Below are 18,271 nucleotides of genomic sequence, written 5' to 3' on the forward strand. Positions count from 1 at the left end.
CATTTACAAAGTTTACAAATCGACAGTTAGTTATTAACTCATTCTAGTAACAAATGATTCAGAAAGTACTTTAGTTTAATTAAAAAATTATTAATTTTGTCAGATATGCTTTAATAATTAATTTAAAATATTTGAAAACAATAGCACCCAAATGGACATGATAGATTAAACTCGCACAACTTTCAAGTGTTGCGCAAGTGTAGGCCCATTACGCCGGCTGGAAACAAATAGTACCCTGATGTTTTAATTCCTTTACGAATAAGTTAAATACCCAAGTTACAAATTAGAAAAACTAAATAAAATTCTTTTGGCCTAAAACCATGGCGAAGTAATTTTTTGAAGTATCTGATATATTTTGTTATTTTTCTGATCCGTGTAAACATTATTTTTTTAGGTTGAGACTTGCAATTCGATACTCGCCTCGACATGTATCTTGTGTATACAATAATTCTGTGAATTGAAAAAAAAAATGTTACAGCATGTAATTATTATAAACTAAAATAAACAACCCCTTTTTTTTACTTACTTATAAACCTCTCGAAAGAAACTAGTTTCGCGGTATAATTAACTAAAAGTTGTTTAACATTTACGGCCGAACTTAGTTTACTCAGCATGAAATTATTTCATGAGTTTTTTAATATATTAAAAATATGAGAAAGTTTTCATAATTTGGAATAAATATGGATAACCTGTAGTTAAAAACATTTTCTGATACAAAATATCTAGATTTTTAAATACCTGGTTTGCCCTGACCATGGGATCGTGAAAAACTGTCGTTTTCCCTTTAGCCTCCCCTAGGAGCAATTCTTCCCTCATGCCCCAGGAATCATAGGGCATGGGAGGCCTCTTTTGTATCCTGACAAGGCCAACCTCTTCGTATGACAGCCTCAGAAGGCTCATACATGCTCTTTCTCTATCGAGCTCTTCTGAAAATTAAAAAAAAAATACATGAGTAAAATTAATCGATTTTAGTTTGTTATGTAAAATACCTTTGCTTTTTTCTTTAGAATCGTTTCGTTCCTGATGTCTATACACGATGTACTCGACTTCTGGGAGCCACCTCCCAACCACGACCCCCGGGCAAGAAGTGTTCGCTTTGGCCGAGAGGTCCTGGGCGATCTGAAACGACAAAACATAATGAAACGTGGTTGTTTCCTATTTTCTACGTTTAACGAAGAGGAAGAGGGAGGGAAAAAAACGGAAGAAATAACTGTCAAAAATAAGACCGAGATGAAAAATACAGCCGTGAAGAAAGAATTATACGCCTGGATATAACCTTGTTATTTTTAGAATTTACTACATCTGTTATTAATCTACTTTTCATCTAAATGGCTACTCTGAACACTTTAATATTTTAAGTAATAACTTATGTTTTTTAGATCGATAACAGTAAAACTGCAAAATATATACATCTTCATTATTAAAACCTTTTAAGTAAATTACTTTATTCATGATTTTTTCCGAGTAAAAAATGAGATTTTCTATTTTAAATTATTTATATTGTAACTAATCCTGCAACCAAGTTTTAACGGATTTCCTCGTGTTCGGATTCATACTGCTTGTGAAAACGAGGTGGAGCAATGGAAAAAAAGGGGCAACCGGCAACCTGCCACTGCTACTTGCCTAAACAGGACCCAGGCTCTTGAATGCAAACAGGATACGTTTTCGATATTAAAATGACAACTATGTAAGTCGATGAATAATGGATCTGAATTGAATTAAAATCCAATTGGGAAAACTTTTCTAACTTTTAAAAAAGCGCATTGCTATCTTTGGATGCGGTTCGTTGAAAAAAACCTACGACGTAAAAAAATCCGTTTATGCTAGAATTTTTGAATATATAAAATAGAATATTTATTATTAACCATAATTAGAAATACATAAAATAAATAATAATAATTAATTTATAATTAAATCAAAAATAAATTTCTTGTCAAGTTTGCACAGCGTTAGAGGCCAACATTTGCGCAAGACTGGTAGAACGTGCAGGTTTAGTCTACCCAACAAATTTTCTCTTTATTTTTTAAAACAGTACAATATTATAACGAAAATATAATGTTATATCTTTAATAAAATAATATAACAATTACTTTACTGACATTTATCGAAGATAACATTTTGTTTTTCTACTTGAGTCAAAAATTTTGAACAGATCAAATCTTTTATAACGTATTTAAGTAGTCTTAAAAAAATATTATTTACAAACACTCGTTTCTCGGAAACAGAGGGTTATAGAAAAAAATCCTATAGAAATCCTCTAGCAAGAAGAAATCTGTTCTATCGAAGAAAAGATAACAATATTATCAATTTATGATAATGTAGTTTTTTGAGGTAAAATAATTATTTTGCCTGATGTTTCCGTCCAAGAAAATGGACAATCGGATAGTATAACATAAAAAAAACTCTCTGATCTCTCTGGGAATTAGCGGCGGATTCGGTCGTACAAGAGATTCCAGGCACCCCCTTCCATCCTTTTGTCCCAAGTAAGAAATTTACGATTCTAGAGCGAAACTTCCCCGGCATCGATATCCCAGTAACAGCTCAAGACAATTCCCCGGTGAACATCTACGAAACTACGATCTACGTGCCTTTACAGGGCGACGTCGAGACCAATTTTCGGACAATGATTTATAACAAGAGTGAAAAAAAACCGTCTCTAGAAAAAAATGTACAAAAAAGTTCGTTATATTTTGTTTGTTAAACTTTTTTCATTATACCATGAAAAAACCTTTTAATAATAAGCGGCTATAATTTCAAACAACGTTATTTCTTATACATTAAATTCTGTACAAAGAAAAAGGCCATATCATAGAGTCAACAACTGTCAAGAAAAAAGGATCGGGCTTTCTATCTTTTATCAATTGATTAAGGACAACGTTCTACTCTAATTTTCTAATCACTGTCTGAAAAGGGTAAAGGTTATTTATTACAAATTAACCTTGAAATAAACATTTTTACTTCAAGATTAAATTATAAATGAAATAGTAAGATATGAAATATTTTTAAAAAAATCAATCGGTTGAATTTTGAATGACCCTCATGCCTAAATCGAGCGATAATTATTTGGAATAAGTTTAAGAGATAAATCCTTCTATTTCCCTTCTCTATCCAATACAAAGGAAATTAAGCCGAATAGGACGAGGTAATTGAAAGAAAAACAGTGGTAACTCTTCCTAAAAAACACGATCTTGGAATCGGTCCAATCCACCTCCTGCAGATTTTCCCCTGCGACCCCTCTCAGTCAGCCACGACAACCTACAATATAACGACCTTTTCCGACGAGCACACATTTCCATTTTACAAGGGCCTGGAAACATTCGTTAAGCAGTTTTATTACTCCTTTGGGTAAATTGCGACCGACATAAATGTACAAGGAAAAAAGCGAGGGATTTAGGACGCCCATGGTATACAATGCCCAATTCATTTAATGCTAATTTTTTGAATAAAAATGCTTAATAACAGCCAACAGACATGATTATTTATTATCGTTAGTGTTGTCGAGATTATTATTCAAATGCAGGCTTTAAACACTAAAATATTCATTATTCCGACTCATTTAAATATTATCCAACAAGGGTTTTCATCATTAGAAAAAAAGGTCATTTAATATTAGTATTAGTTAAGAAAATAATAAGCAAAACTCAGAGAATGTTTAAAATAAAACAATTTTTCAGTTGTATATAAGCATACAATAAACAGTGAGAATTGTGTAATCACGTTCTACAAAGGAGGATCAGAAAGAACTTTCTTGATAAAACTTCGGACAATTTAGATGTTTGGTTAAGTAGATTTCGAGTTAGGATTAAAGGTAGGTTAACTTAGGGTTAGTGCTATAGAAAACTTAGGTTGGGGTTAGAGTTAAAAAACGGTTAAATTTGGATAGGTAGAGTTAAAGCCTGATTTGGGGTTGGTTATTTTCAGGGAATGTGATATGTAATGTGAGGGGTGGTTTAGGGTTAGCAAATGCTTTAGGTTAAATTACTGGTGGGTTAAGGTTTGGTAGGACTAGGGTTACGATTAGTGGTGGTATACGTTAATGTTAGGATGCGGATTAGGGTTACGCTTAATGACGGTGTAGGTTTGGTTAAGGGTAGTAGTTGAGTTTTCTAGAATTTATGATGACATGAAAAATACTCTTTCCGATTGATAAAAGATGATAGACGGGAGAGGCCAAAGAAAAAGAAACAACCTTGGTTGATTGTTTTGTCTAGAGATGGACAATTACAATATTTAAAACAAAATCAGCTTACCTTTAAGGGAGAAATTCGATTTATTATGTCGTTTGTCTGAATACAAAAACTATTGTCTTTACTATCCATTATATTTAGTGGTCTATTGACTAAATTACTTCTTTCAATTAATTAATCGTTTTATGTAAGGTCTTGATTGAAATGAAAAAGTTAATGTCACGAGCGGGATTCGAACACGCGACCTTCGACACAATACGTTACGATAGCTCCAGTGGTTAGAGCAGCGGCGTATTAAGCCAAGGTCGTGCGTTCGAATCCCGCTAGTGACACTAATTTGTCATCTCAACATAAAACCTCAGATGAAAAGAATAATTAATTCTTTGGCCATGTCAATTATGGCCACTAAACAAATATGGCTACATTTTCATTAGACATTTCTTCTAAATGTATTTTTTATTTGTAGATTATGCTTCAATCAATTTTCTTTCTCTCTAAATAATTCACACTTTCACCTGATTATTAATTTAACATTGCCCTTTCTCCAAACCAAAAACATTTTCGTTCACAATCTGGCGTTTTTCGGGAGGAGGTAGGTCTAACTTTTTTTCCATGGGGTTGAAGAACGAATCCCCAGTTGACAATTCGGTTCGGCGCTTGGGCTGGGAGGAAATTCTGAACGATCCATTGTTCAATTACCAACACGTCGTTAACTTCTATCGAGCCCGAACAGTGGATATTCTCGTTTGTTTGAAACCGGATCGCGTTGCCTTTATTGCGAAATTTCCGGATAAAAATAAAAGTGAACGTTTTTGACAACGAGACTGAAATACAAATATCCTTTTAAGGGTTAAACCGCCTACGCCTTTTTGGTTGAATTGTTAAAATAAAAAAAGTGATAAAAAATCATGGTAAAACTGTAATAATTGCTGACTGAATAATTTTTGTTTTTATGTACTAAACCTTTCCACCCTTTTGAAATTAACTAATAAATACAAACACTGTAAAAGATCTGTTGATATATCAACACCATCTGCTGAAAAGAAGGACGATGTTTCTGAGAAAGTAGAAGGTGACAACAAATTACAAAACGGCACCTTTCACATTGAGGAGTTGAATGAAAAGGAGGAGAAACCTAAAGAACAGTCTGAAAATACAGAAGAGCTGCCACAAAATGAATGCGACGCGGATAAGAAATTAGAAACGACTAACAATAAGAAAAAAAAAGAAGTGGACTTTTCGATCATGATCATTTTCTAAGAAGGACAAATCTAAGCCTGCCATGGTAAAAGAGGAAACTGAAACAGTCGAACAGAAAGCGGAAAAAAGTCCGAGGACAAACTTGAAAATCCTGAAGAACTTAAGGCAGAACCAACCAAGCCAATGAAAGAGGATGAAAACTTGGATTCAGATCCTGCAATGCAATCCGATAGAAAAGAAGAACCCGACAATGTAACAAATAATGAAAGAAAAGATGAATCGGGCGATGAAAGCGTTTAACCAAATAATGAAAGAAAAGAAGATTCTGGCGTTGAAAGCTTTCAAGCAAGTAATGAACAAAAAATAATACTAGAAGAAAAATCAATTGAAGAAGAGTCATCCGAGACCAGAAGTGAGAAAACAATTGTAATAAAAACAAATAATATCTCTATCACCGAGATATCAGTATTGAAAACGGAATGTACCTAGGAAATAAACATGAAAATTGAAGGGTCATTAGCGCTCAACGAAAGTTTAGATCAAACAATGAAGCAGAGGAGATAAATGGTGCTGGTGAAAGTCTGGCCGACGATTTGTTTGATGATAACAATGAGGGAGTAAAAGAAAATGGTCTGCCCGATACCAAGGACAAAACAATCCAGGTATTAGGAGAGAGCCAAGTGCAACAAAATGGAGAAATTAATACAACAAAAGATGATTAGATAGATAAAAGTCAACGTTCGGAAATCAATTAATAAATTCTTGTGTATGCATCAAGTGAACCATTTATATCATTATTATATATCATAAATATATTAATATTTTAAAAATCTCTTTCAGAGACATGATCTGTGATGCCTCAAAGAAATAAGAAATTATTAAGCAAATAAAAAATAGCCACATAATTAGTCGAGTCCACATCGAAGACTGTTTTAGGGCTCAGGTTAGTCACGTTTTCTATTCAGCCAACAAGCTAATACAATTTAGATGAACAATTTTACACATTTTTGAAACAGTTTCTCCACCTTGTGCCTTCGGGAATGACACTACTTTTGGCATTATTTTCTCCTTTTTTTATATTTATTTATTTTTAATTTTAATTTATTTTATTTTATTTTTTTGTAAACCAAATTTCAAAATCAATTTAATGTGGTCCACCATTCTTTCACATCTTTACTGAAGGCATCACATCGTTTCAAAATGTAAACTGTTTTATACGTTTGTACAAGAAAAATTTAAAAATGTATAAAATCTAACCTCAAACAAAAATCCCCGACAACACTTTTTTTAATTAATTAAGAATTGTATATTTAAAATGTGACGAAACGGGACTTGGTGATATTTTGTTTGATGATAATATTGATAACTTAAAATTTCGTATAATAGTTTTGGGCATATATCATTGCTTTTTTTCCTTTTTCTTTCTTTTCTTTTTTTTTCTTTCAAAATAGAGATCGCTAAGGCTTCAAGTTCGAAAGCACTATAATTTTTCTCCCTGTCTTGAAGCTTTCGTGAAGAAAAACTCACAGGTTGAAAATGTCCCTCGACTACTTGGACCAGACATGCCGCGATTCCAAACTTTGAGCCGTCTGTAAACAACGCAAACCTTTGCGAAAAATCCGGGTTTTTAATGTTGGGGGGAGGGAGTTAACTCGCGTCTTGATTTGTATTGGGAAGTAATTTAATGTTATATCTTATAACATTTGTAAATCCGAGCCTGTCCGTGAGTTTCCTTTGAACCTACTTTTCAAGTGGGTCAGCAACGAGACTGAAATACAAATATCCTTTTAAGGGTTAAACCGCCTACGCCTTTTTGGTTGAATTTTTAAAATAAAAAAGTGATAAAAAATCATGGTAAAACCGTAATAATTGCTGACTGAATTATTTTTATTTTTATGTACCAAACCTTTCCACCCTTTTGAAATTAACTAATACATAGAAACATCCTCTAGAAATGACATACTAACCTCAAATGTACTTTGCACTCTTCTTCAGAAAATAAAATACATAATTTTAATTGCAACATACAACATCATCCCAAGTAACACTCACGTTCTTCTCTTATGCAAGTATTTCGTCGTACTCATTCCTAACATCACAAACCTCCTAAAAAAAACGCACATTTCTAACATGAAGGCAGCAAATAAAATATTTATATATTGGTGTCGTTTTTAACGCCATCAGATTTTCCCAATGTTTGAACAGATACAAAAAAGAGTTACCAATGATATCCTCTCATATATTTTTGAGCAGATTCCAAAACCGCCGGCAATTTTTCTTATTTCTTTTTATTTCAAATGGGAAACCCCCTTTTTTATATTTTTACTGAAACTAGAATTTTTTTCCGAAAATAATGAGTACCACAAGTTTGGAACGCCTCCAAAATGTACGGCACTATGACTTTTTGGAAATATGAAAAAAATTAAGGGAAATTTCGTAAATAATGTTTACTAAACGAACGTTTCCAACTTCTTTGTTTTCCTCATGAGGTCTGTAAACAAACGTAATAATAAGAAAAACAACTTTGAAAAGAACCATTTGAAAATAAATAATTAACTGGGTACAGAAATTATTTAAAACTAATTAAACAAATTAATAAAATTATTTAAAAAATTAAGATGATAATTTTATTTTGTTTGAAGTCACAATAGTTCAAATGGTAGACTGGCGGCGTATTTAACCAAGGTCATGGGTTCGAATCCCGCTCATGGCACTAACGTTTTATTACACAATCAAAACCTTACATTAAAGGATTAATCAATTGAATGAAGTAATTTATTTAATAGACCACTAAATGTGTTATAATGTATTTTATTTTGTGTTGTTACATTTTTATCAAATAAACTGTTCCAATTTATTACACTGCTGCTGAATGCGTACTCACATTAAAGTAAATCATGTCTTTCATTTATATTGTGAGAAATGTTTGTGTTTAAAGGTTTTTTGGTATTATGTATACCTTCCAACTTAATGACAAAAAAAGGAAATGGAAAATTGCTTTTAATAAAATGTGCAAGACATTTCCTTAATTTACTATTATTTAAAAAAATCTTATAAACGTCAATCTTGTAGGTGTTCAAATATTGTGGTATTTATTTTTCTAAGAAAAATCTATTTTCAGAAAACAAAACAAAAAAATTTGGGAGTTCCCATTTGAAATTAAAAAAATTGATGGCGACGTTGACGATACTTGAATTCGAAAAAAATTGGCCACTGTTTTACAATCTGCCTAAAAATGTAAAAGGGTTACCATTGGTCAATTTTTTGTATTTATTAAAAAAATAGGTAAAACCTACTAGCTCACGTAAGGAAAAACACCTGGTAAAAAACTTTTATGGTTATGTTTTTTCTAGTAGCCGTATGGACGTATGATGATTATATACTTCTAAGAAGCAGCAAGCAGTGTTTTTGAAAGTGCTCATTAATTATGTATCCAACATGTCGCCACTCTGACCGATGATATATACACAAGTTTTCGAATTTTTATCGCATAAAACCACCAGGTATATTTTTCATTATTTCCGTCAACACCGTGAATGTGGGCGCTAAATTTAACAATATACGCCGTATTATTTCGGAAAATACACTCCAATCGATTCGTTAGGAATACCTGGGGTCTTTCAAGCCCGTCTCCTTTAGCATCGATCATGGATAAAATTCAACGGAAAAAGGTGCCCGAGGGTTGGGGAACAAGCTGGATAAAGACAGAGGATTATTTGAATCAACTTCTATATAACGAATTTCCAAAGGCAGAAATTCCGATTACGAAGCTACCAAAAGCATGGGGGGGGGGCAACGTCCTGCTTAAACAATTTCCGTTTACCAACTTTCGAAGGATAAAAATAAAAAAAGGATTGGTGGTTGTACTGATCTCTTGTTTAGGATGTCTCTGGAAAAAATATACTTTTTTTGAGCAGTACACTTTTATAAATTTGAGAAATGGTTTTTTAAAAAATTCGAAGACTTAAAAGGAAATGCCACATAGGTTTTTTATTTTTATCCGGTGTATTCTAGCCAAAATATTTTATAAAAATCACACATATCCGTTTCATTTTACCATTGCCTAAAAAAACCTCCCTATTAATTAATTAAAATCCCAATAAAAGAAAGGAACAATTCTATAGGGTTTAGTGTTCTTCTGGGGCTGACGTTCCTGAATTCTTTCTAGGAGAGATCCAGATGGTTTAAGTATCTGGTATAAATGAGGATTATATTCTTGATAACAAATTAAATTTCCTTCCCAAAAACATTCGTACATTTAAGCTTCTGTTCAGTTTAAGATTAGGGTTAAAAGCAGTCGTCCTCTTTACGATCTTAGGAACCGTGACTAATATTGGTTTATTGCGCAATTTTCATTATTATCTAGAGCTTTTCGTTATACTTATGGCTTTTTATCAGACCTGGAAGCTTTGTTAAAGGCTTGAAGACATGATTTTTCTTCTCCCAGAGAGTTAAGATGATAATTTTATTTTGTCTTGTTACATTTTTATCATAACCTTTTCAAATTGATGACACTGCTGCTGCTGAATGCGTACTCACATTCAAGTAAATCATGTCGTTTATTTATATTATGAGCAATGTTTGTGTTTAAAGTTTGTTTACTGTTATTATTAAAGGCGTTTGCACAATTTTGGGACAAGTTTAGCTGTTTTTTTCTTGTTTGTCTTTTTGTGTATTTTTTTGTTGTTTGGCAATCGTATTTTTTTAATTCTTAATTGTACTGGTGAACGGCGGGGACTTGAATCAAACGTTCCTTCAATATCAATCGAATTTGTCACAAACAGATCCGTTTTTTTCATGACAATGGAATGGAATTGAATTAAATAAAAAATTACACTCCAGTGTGAAAATTAAAGGACGAACTTTATCGAACGTGGACCGTTCTTCCGTCACCCTTTAGAAGGACGTCTTCGCGATAAATTTTTCATAACACAGAATCGCTAAAGAGCTGTTTGTAAATTAACTAATCTCGAAAATTTAAGGACACCTAGTTTATTTATGTCTTCCTAAAAAAAGAAAAAACAGTGTACTGAACTGAACTGTGTAAAACAAAAAAACAATCGACTGAGCGATTAACGTTTTAAAACATGTTTGTACTAAAACTAAAAATTAAGATTTAATTTTTGGTTAACATTTTAGCCTTGAAATTCTATTGTTAATTAAATTTCGGACAAAAAATACACAATAAATTACATTTGTAACATGTTACCTACCTAAGTATAATTTTTCAGTAAAAAATAATTTGTGAATAGCCAAAATGAAGTAGGTTTGCCGCCTTTTAAAAAACCATACGAAAAGAGACACATGCGTTATTTGGACAGATAGACATCTCTGTTATGCAAATATAGATTTGTAACGAGTGTTTTCTCTTCATTTCTTCGGGTAACATTCACAATTGATTTTCCTTACTGTTGTTGTTATATAAGTTCAGTTACTCTTCTTTTGGTTCTTTTCAATAACTCGAGGCCCACCCTCGCCTTCTCTCGGAAAACAATAGGAAGAATTTGGATTTTATGATTTTTGACTTGAATAAGCATAACACTACGAATACAACTATTGCACATATATCGATTTATAAAATTATCAATAGCTTTCTTTATTAAAAATTATACGGTCTGTAAGTTCGAAAGAGGCGAATGACCAAAAACTTGCAAAACACTGGAAGGTCAAGCTGGTTTAATCTATCCCACAGATTTTCTAATTATTGTTTGATAACAAAACAAAATTTAAAATATATACTTATCCCTTCAATAACTTAACAAAACTATTAAAAAACACTTTTGCCTTTGTTTTCGAGAGATAGCTATTTGTCTTTCTGCGTGACTGCTACTTTTTGTAATTACCCCTTGCCACTCAAGCTAGCACAATTTTTCAATAGTCACATGCAAACACTAAACAATACGGGGTGTTCGCCTATTCGTGTTGCCAACTTTGCCAGTAGAATCTACATTCAAAATAGAACCAAAAAGTCTTAATTAACTATGGTCCGAATCTCAACAGTTCACGTTTTAAGATCACGACTTTGCTTCAAATAAACAGTGATAACTCCAAAACTAAAAGATTTTGGACAATCCGTTAATACCATTAACAACTAGGCTAAATTTTCAATAAGTTATGATCAATCCTAAACTTGTAAATGTTCGTGAAATAAGCCAGTACTTTCAAAAATATTTTTTTTTTAGTTGAAAAACTTACTACGATGATTGTAAACTACTATTTCCAAACCTAGAGACCAGAAAATTTCAGAAAACGGACTCCATTCAATTTTGTTTTTTGTGGTGTATTGTTTTTTTTAATTACTTTTTTCAAAGATGAAGAACTGGATGAAGGAAAGGGAAAACCATACTTGACGGATTGGTAAGGAGGAAAGGGTAAAAAAATAAAATAAAGTTAAGGAAATTTTGAATGAATTTATTAAACATTTTTTAATTTGGGTTCGAACCCGAAATAGTGCATAAATAATAAAAAAGGAAGTAACAAAAACTAACAAAAATTAAAAAAATAAGTAAACACTTTATTCATTATTATGACTACTAAAGGATTATTGTTCGGACTAAAATAGCTTGAAGATTCAAAATGTTTCTAGTTCACTTATTCAAAATTTGGTTGTTTTTTAATTTTTTTTATTAGTATTAATTTTTCCACCTTATCAATCCGTCAATCACAGTTTTTTCCTTTTCTTTCAACAATTTCTTTATTTTCGAGAAGAGTAATTAAAAAAGCAACACTACAAAATTAAAATGGAGTACGTTTTTTGAAATTTACTGGTCTCTAGGTTTGGAAATAATAGTTTAGAATCACCATAGTAAGTTTTCCAACTTTGAAAAAATGTTCTGGCTACTAAAACGCTTACTTCACCAACGTTTACAAGTTTAGTATTGATCACATCTTATTTGAAATTTAACGTAGTTTTGAATGGTATAAAAGACTTTATTCCAAACCTTTGAGTTTAGAGTTATCATTGTTTATTTAAAGGTCGTAATATATTTAAAAAAATCTGTAAAAAGAATATTTTGATTTGAATGTAGAATGTACTGGCAAAGTAGTGGTACGAGTAACCGAACACCCTTTCTATTACAGAAATGTAAAATAAATGGATTAATAAAAATGAAGAGCATTTTGCTTTGTTTATTTTATGAGAAATTATTAAAAAATATGATTAGCACTCACGCCCCCGTCGGTAAAAAATGTAACGCGAACCGCCGTGGCGGTCTATTTGGACCCAACATTTTTTTGTAACCGCAAAACCACAATAATATTTTTGTTTGTTTTGAAATGATTGATTAAACAAACATTCATGAAATGACATTGGCTACACAGATGCCAACAACAATGTTTATGGCACCCATAATTTTTTTTTTTTAATATTACATAATAGACGAAGGGAAATAGATCTGGGTAAGAGAAATAGGGCAAAGCCAATTCTTTTTTTTTACCTCAGTTGGTATGGCAACTTATGTTAGCACTTATTGTATTGAAAAATGCCAAAAAATTTGTTCTTTAAAAAAAATTACGACATGTGTCTAAATAGATCCAAGTATTTTTTATCTACAAAATAAGTAATAATAATATTTTTGTTCAAAATTTTCAAATAAAATTACTTTACGTTCAGAAAATATCCAATAGAGGATTACTCTGAAAGGTAAATTAAAAAAAATACTTAAATTTATAATTTAATTTACAGTATAACAAGGAAAATAAAAAATGAAAAACTTTCTATTTGATTGCAATTAATTAAGGTTTTTAGTTGAGATAAAAAAAAGCTAATGGCACGAGAGGGATTCGAACTCACGACCTTCGGCTAGATACGCCGCTGCTCTACCACCTGAGCTATCGTGACCTCGATCCACTCGGATATCAACTCCCCATCTCAACCCCACCTTTTGAGTTTTCCCTCCTTTTGCCATTTTTCAAATGTCGTGTAACGGTTTGGATTCTCGACGACAATTGAAATGGCGACGGAGAGCTTTAGTGAAGTGTACTTCAGTTAATTCATTAAATTCACTAATTTCGTGGTCCGCTTGACCAATTAAACATTACAATTAATTAAGGTTTTTAGTTGAGATGAAAAAAAGCTAATGGCACGAGAGGGATTCGAACCCACGACCTTCGGCTAGATACGCCGCTGTTCTACCACCTGAGCTATTATGACCTCGATCCACTCGGACATCAACTCCCCATCTCAACCTCTTCTATTTGATGCTTACTTGACCGCATTTTCTTCTTATCGGTGGAAGCAGACTATTTTTTGTGCTAAAAGAATTTATAGTAGGAAAATTAGGGGGACCGCGGTAGCCGAGTGGTTAGCATGAGAGACTCTCACGCCGCGGTCGTGGGTTCGATTCCCACCGTTGCCCCTGGCCCTTTTTTCCCAATAACCCCCCAAATTTGAACACACATATACGAATTTGTCACATGGCTAATATGCATAGTTCATAACGCAAAAAAAAAAAAAAAAAAAATACTATGTAATAAAAGTACTCATCGTTTGTGCTTTACCCTTGACCTTTCTATAATAGCAACTCTTAAAAACGTTTTATCAAAGCGGTACCCGTTTCCGTTAAATATATCTTTGTATTTTTGTTGCTTTCAATATTTTATAAATGGCAAACCATTTATGTTTAAGTGGTGAATCGACCAAGTTACTTATTTCAATTAATTATTCTTTTTATGTAAGGTCTTGGTTGAGATAAAAAAGTCAATGTCACGAGCGGGATTCGAACCCACGACCTTTAAAATTGCAAAAAGAAGGAAAATTCGAACGGTAGTAGGTTGAGAAGGAGAGTTGGTGTCCGAGAGGATCGAAGTCACAATAGCTCAAGTCGTAGAGCAGCGGCGTATTTGGCCAAAGGTCGTGGGTTTGAATCGCGCTCGTGACACTGACTTTTTTACCTCAACCAATATCTTACACATAAAGCATAATTAATTTTATAAATATTTTTGCTATGGTAAAATTTTAGGGTTGATAGCAATATGGAAAATATGGGTCCACCTAAAAACAAAATGCATGCCAAAATTAATATCTATTGAGCAAAAAATAGTTAAAAACAGTTGTTTGTCAGAAAAACATCCTGCAACCCGCTTTAATAAAGGTTCGCGTGTAGAACGCGCACGGCTTGCAAGTGTAGCAGAAGTGTTGGTCTTCAGCGCCGTTTTGGCAGACTAACGTCATAACCACGCATAAAATAATTATTTATGACCTTGAAAAATATGACGCAATATAATGTATGATTGCCGTTAAATTTTAGGGTTTGATGTTTTAATAGGAAGTACAGACCCAGCGGTCAAATATGCGTTGTCCTGATCGATACAATACGGGAAAGAGTGGGACAGTTTCGCCAAGAGTGGGCGTGTAGGCGATCTTTTGAACTTTCACCAAATTGCGGAAATGGGGGGGGGCTTCAATAAGTTCGAGACGGAAGACAGAAACTCGACTCAACAGCCGATTTCAAGCACTCATTGAGGTTGACACATCGCAAAACTCAAACGGTTTAACTCTCGCGTAAGTAAACTTCACAACCAGAGAAACCCCAGAAGACAGGCTGTTTAACATCGCTCGAGATAAGGGATGATTCAATTTAGCCTCATCCCTTTGAGAAACTAAGAAGAGTCATCAAAAATGGAAATTTTTTGATTAAAGATTAAAAATTAAATTAATTCGTTTTGGTTAAACGAAGCATTGAAGTATTTATTTTTGAAAAGAATTTCCGTACATTTGAGCTAGTAGAAAAAATTATCACTTTTTCTTCGTTCAGTTGTTAAGATATACACCTTTTAGACATAAATTTAACTTTAAAAATTAACGATTTTTTACAACAAGTTAACACATTAAATTTACAATAAGCTTGGTTAGTTTCAAATTAAACCTTTTTTAAATCAAATTAACTCATTTTAATTTTAAATCAACTGTTTTTGCATCAAATTAACTCTTTTTAGCTTCTAATTAAACTTTTGAATTTTCAAATTAACACTTTTCAGTTTCTAGATATTTTTTTACAGTTTCTAATTAACCTTTTCTAATTTTGGATTAATGGTTTTAATTTCAAATTAACTTGTTATACTTGAAAATTTAACCACTTTCATAACATCATTAAATCTTTGGGTGGCGAAATGCAGAACATAAACTACATTTTCAGCATTTAACAAAAAATTAAATGTAAAATAATTTGGGCTCTTGGAAGAGCATACGTAAATTGATTACAATTAAAATTAAAAATGATATAAAATGACATATAAAAACAAATGATATTTTGGGATTTCTTTATTATAAAAATAGCTAGGATCTTATATAATGATCAGATAAAAAGTAATTTCAAATAAAATTAAAAATATGAGAAAGTATATATTGAAAAAAAGTAGTTTTATTTTAGTTTGGGATTTTTAAAAAATGTAAAATAACAGTACTTTTAGCAACTACAGGAAAAATATTGTAAAATTAAAATTGTAATTTGAGATTATTTTTAATTTAAAACAATTTATATGTTTAAAACTATAGGAAAAATAATTGCAGTTGAAATTAAATGTTTTAAAAATTAAACACAAAAATAAAGTTGTAAATGAAAAACCAAAGGTTTTTTTTTATTTCAAAATTTAAATTTAATTTGATGTAATTTTGATTTTAATCGGAATGAAGGTTTATATGATCTTCTAAGAACCCTTTTGTTTCAAATTTAAAAAGAGTCGCAAATTAAATGAAGTATCGTTCGTTTATATATAATTTTTCTTCTAACTGTAATTAATTTTCATATAGTCTTGTACGAGCTAAATTATTTTATTTCTGATTGAAATGCAGGAATTTTACTGTACGTGCTTACATGCGCTTTACGTGATATTAAAAAGCTTAAATTTGAAATTAAAAAAGGTTGTATTGTTGCATAAAAGGTTGGTTTGAAATTAAAATTCGTTAATATGACGGAAAAAGAATATATAAATATTTAGTAGTTTCAGTAGTAATGAAAAATAATTTCAACAAATTAATTACCTCACTTTTACATTTATGATTTTGTTGGGTGTCAACATACAATAGTTAAAAGTGAGTTTAAAAGGAAGTGTAAATATTATTGTTTAATTTTGTTAGGTTGAGTATTTTTAAGAAAACCAAGGGTGATACTAGTAAGACGTTAGCATGTAGGCCTAAAATTAAAATAGAGTCGTGTAAAGCTTTTATAAAAATTAAATCTCACAACCCTTAAAAATATGTTTAAACTTCATACGTTGTTTTTAATTTACGCAATCCTTCAAAATCATTGGATTTGTCACAGCTGAGAGTGGTGTTCTGAGTCGAAACAAGTCTAACAAGAAGGAAATAACGAGCAGGGGGTGAACAGAGGTGATCAATTTTGATCAAACCGCCGTCAACAGTCCATCACCCCGAACACTACCACATAATTTAACGAATAATAAATTGAACAGACTGACAAAGCGAAAATGCGGATTACACTTGATTTATGTGATGAATTAATTTTATATAAACTCATCAGGAGTATGAAAAAATGCATTTGTACAGCTCAAAGTATGACTAATTATAAAATTACTAGATTAATACGTACCACAATGTGGAACATATTTTATGCATTATACTTAAAATGAACTCTTCTTTTTTCATTAAAAAAATCATACGCTTCGCTCCTCATCCACTGTGAATAAAATATGTAACTTTTAGTACAAATTAGCCATGGAAGTTGGTAGCGTACGTGTCCGGAATATATAACCGTCGAAAAACTGGAGATAAGTTGACACTCTAAAACCCCATAGCTAATAAGTGTTACAAGTTTGGAAAAGAGCCCTTCGTGTATTCAGGACCTGACACCCTACCAGTTTTATTTACTGTCCGTTTTGTTTAAATTTATGTGAGAGTTTTATTGATACTGAGTGTAAAATGGCCTAGTTGTTGGAAACTGGGATCGTTTCGTCGTGATATTTAGGACTTGAAAGATGACACAGTTAAGCCTTCCTATTTTTCCTCGATCCACATTGCTTCTCTTATTATTTTTGTTGCGAACGTTTAAAATAAAGCGTGTCAAATCTCATTTTTTAATAGCAAAAAGTTCACTTTGTGCCTTTTACTTTTAAAAATGTTTTGAGCATGAATTGGTACGATTGTCACAGTATTGTTAAAAGTAAAAAATAGAAATCAAACTGACTGGTTAAACCACAATGAAACCGTTTTAGTTTGCCTAAATATTAGATTGTTTGGTTTTACAGAAGCTTATGTATACTTCAATATATTTTATGTTTCAAGTGATGATCATAAATTTTTTGCCAATGTATTAACTTGGCTCTGTACTTTAATATTTTTTATAAGAGTCTTTTATTGAAACTAAAGGCAGAATAATTTAATTTAATCTTTTTTAATAGCCAGCCTTCCCCGCCACTTTTTTTATTAAAGGGAAATTTAAAGGGTTGTTTTCTCTGGGCCCAGAAACGGTCTCGTGAGGATTATTAGGGCGTTAGCCGTGAAATGGGCTCATTCTCAATATCACAACCATTCGTATGCAATGGGAGTTTACAATTTCTTGAAAATAAGATTTCCCTCTAACTTAGCGTAAATGTTGTTTTCCATTCCGGGAGAACCGTCGTCATTAATGGGTTTTTTAACAAGACCTCAAATATTGTAAGATTTCATTATAATTGGTTGGAAAATTGAAAAAAAAGAAAAAAAGCATTTTTTTTCTACCTTTGTCGACCGTTTTTAATTCAACGGCCATTCCAATTAAAATGGAATTTGATAGTTTAACCGACAAATTGAACGTATTAAACTTCAAAAATATCCTCAGCTTGTATTAATCAATGAATTCAGCATTGTGAAATTACCAGTTACGCCATTTTAGCTAGAAAACACCCAAAGTTTAAGCTATTATAAAATATGTACATTTCTTCTTGTT

The 18,271-nt window shown here is 31.8% G+C and overlaps 1 protein-coding gene across 1 annotated transcript in view; it reads right to left on the reverse strand.

Annotated features, from left to right (window-relative positions):
• LOC112127754 (protein APCDD1-like) overlaps window positions 1-18,271 on the reverse strand; it is a 204,110-nt gene that overhangs the window by 15,355 nt on the left and 170,484 nt on the right. Inside the window, exons 4-5 of the mRNA XM_024229151.1 lie at window positions 990-1,119; window positions 739-926 (exon numbers count right to left, since the gene is read on the reverse strand). Coding sequence (XP_024084919.1) covers window positions 739-926; window positions 990-1,119 — 318 coding nt within the window. The remainder of the gene's footprint in view (window positions 1-738; window positions 927-989; window positions 1,120-18,271) is intronic.

Source organism: Cimex lectularius, unplaced genomic scaffold (genome assembly GCF_000648675.2).
Source record: "Cimex lectularius strain Harlan isolate CLEC.00 unplaced genomic scaffold, Clec_2.1 scaffold300, whole genome shotgun sequence".
Classification (NCBI taxonomy): domain Eukaryota; kingdom Metazoa; phylum Arthropoda; class Insecta; order Hemiptera; family Cimicidae; genus Cimex; species Cimex lectularius.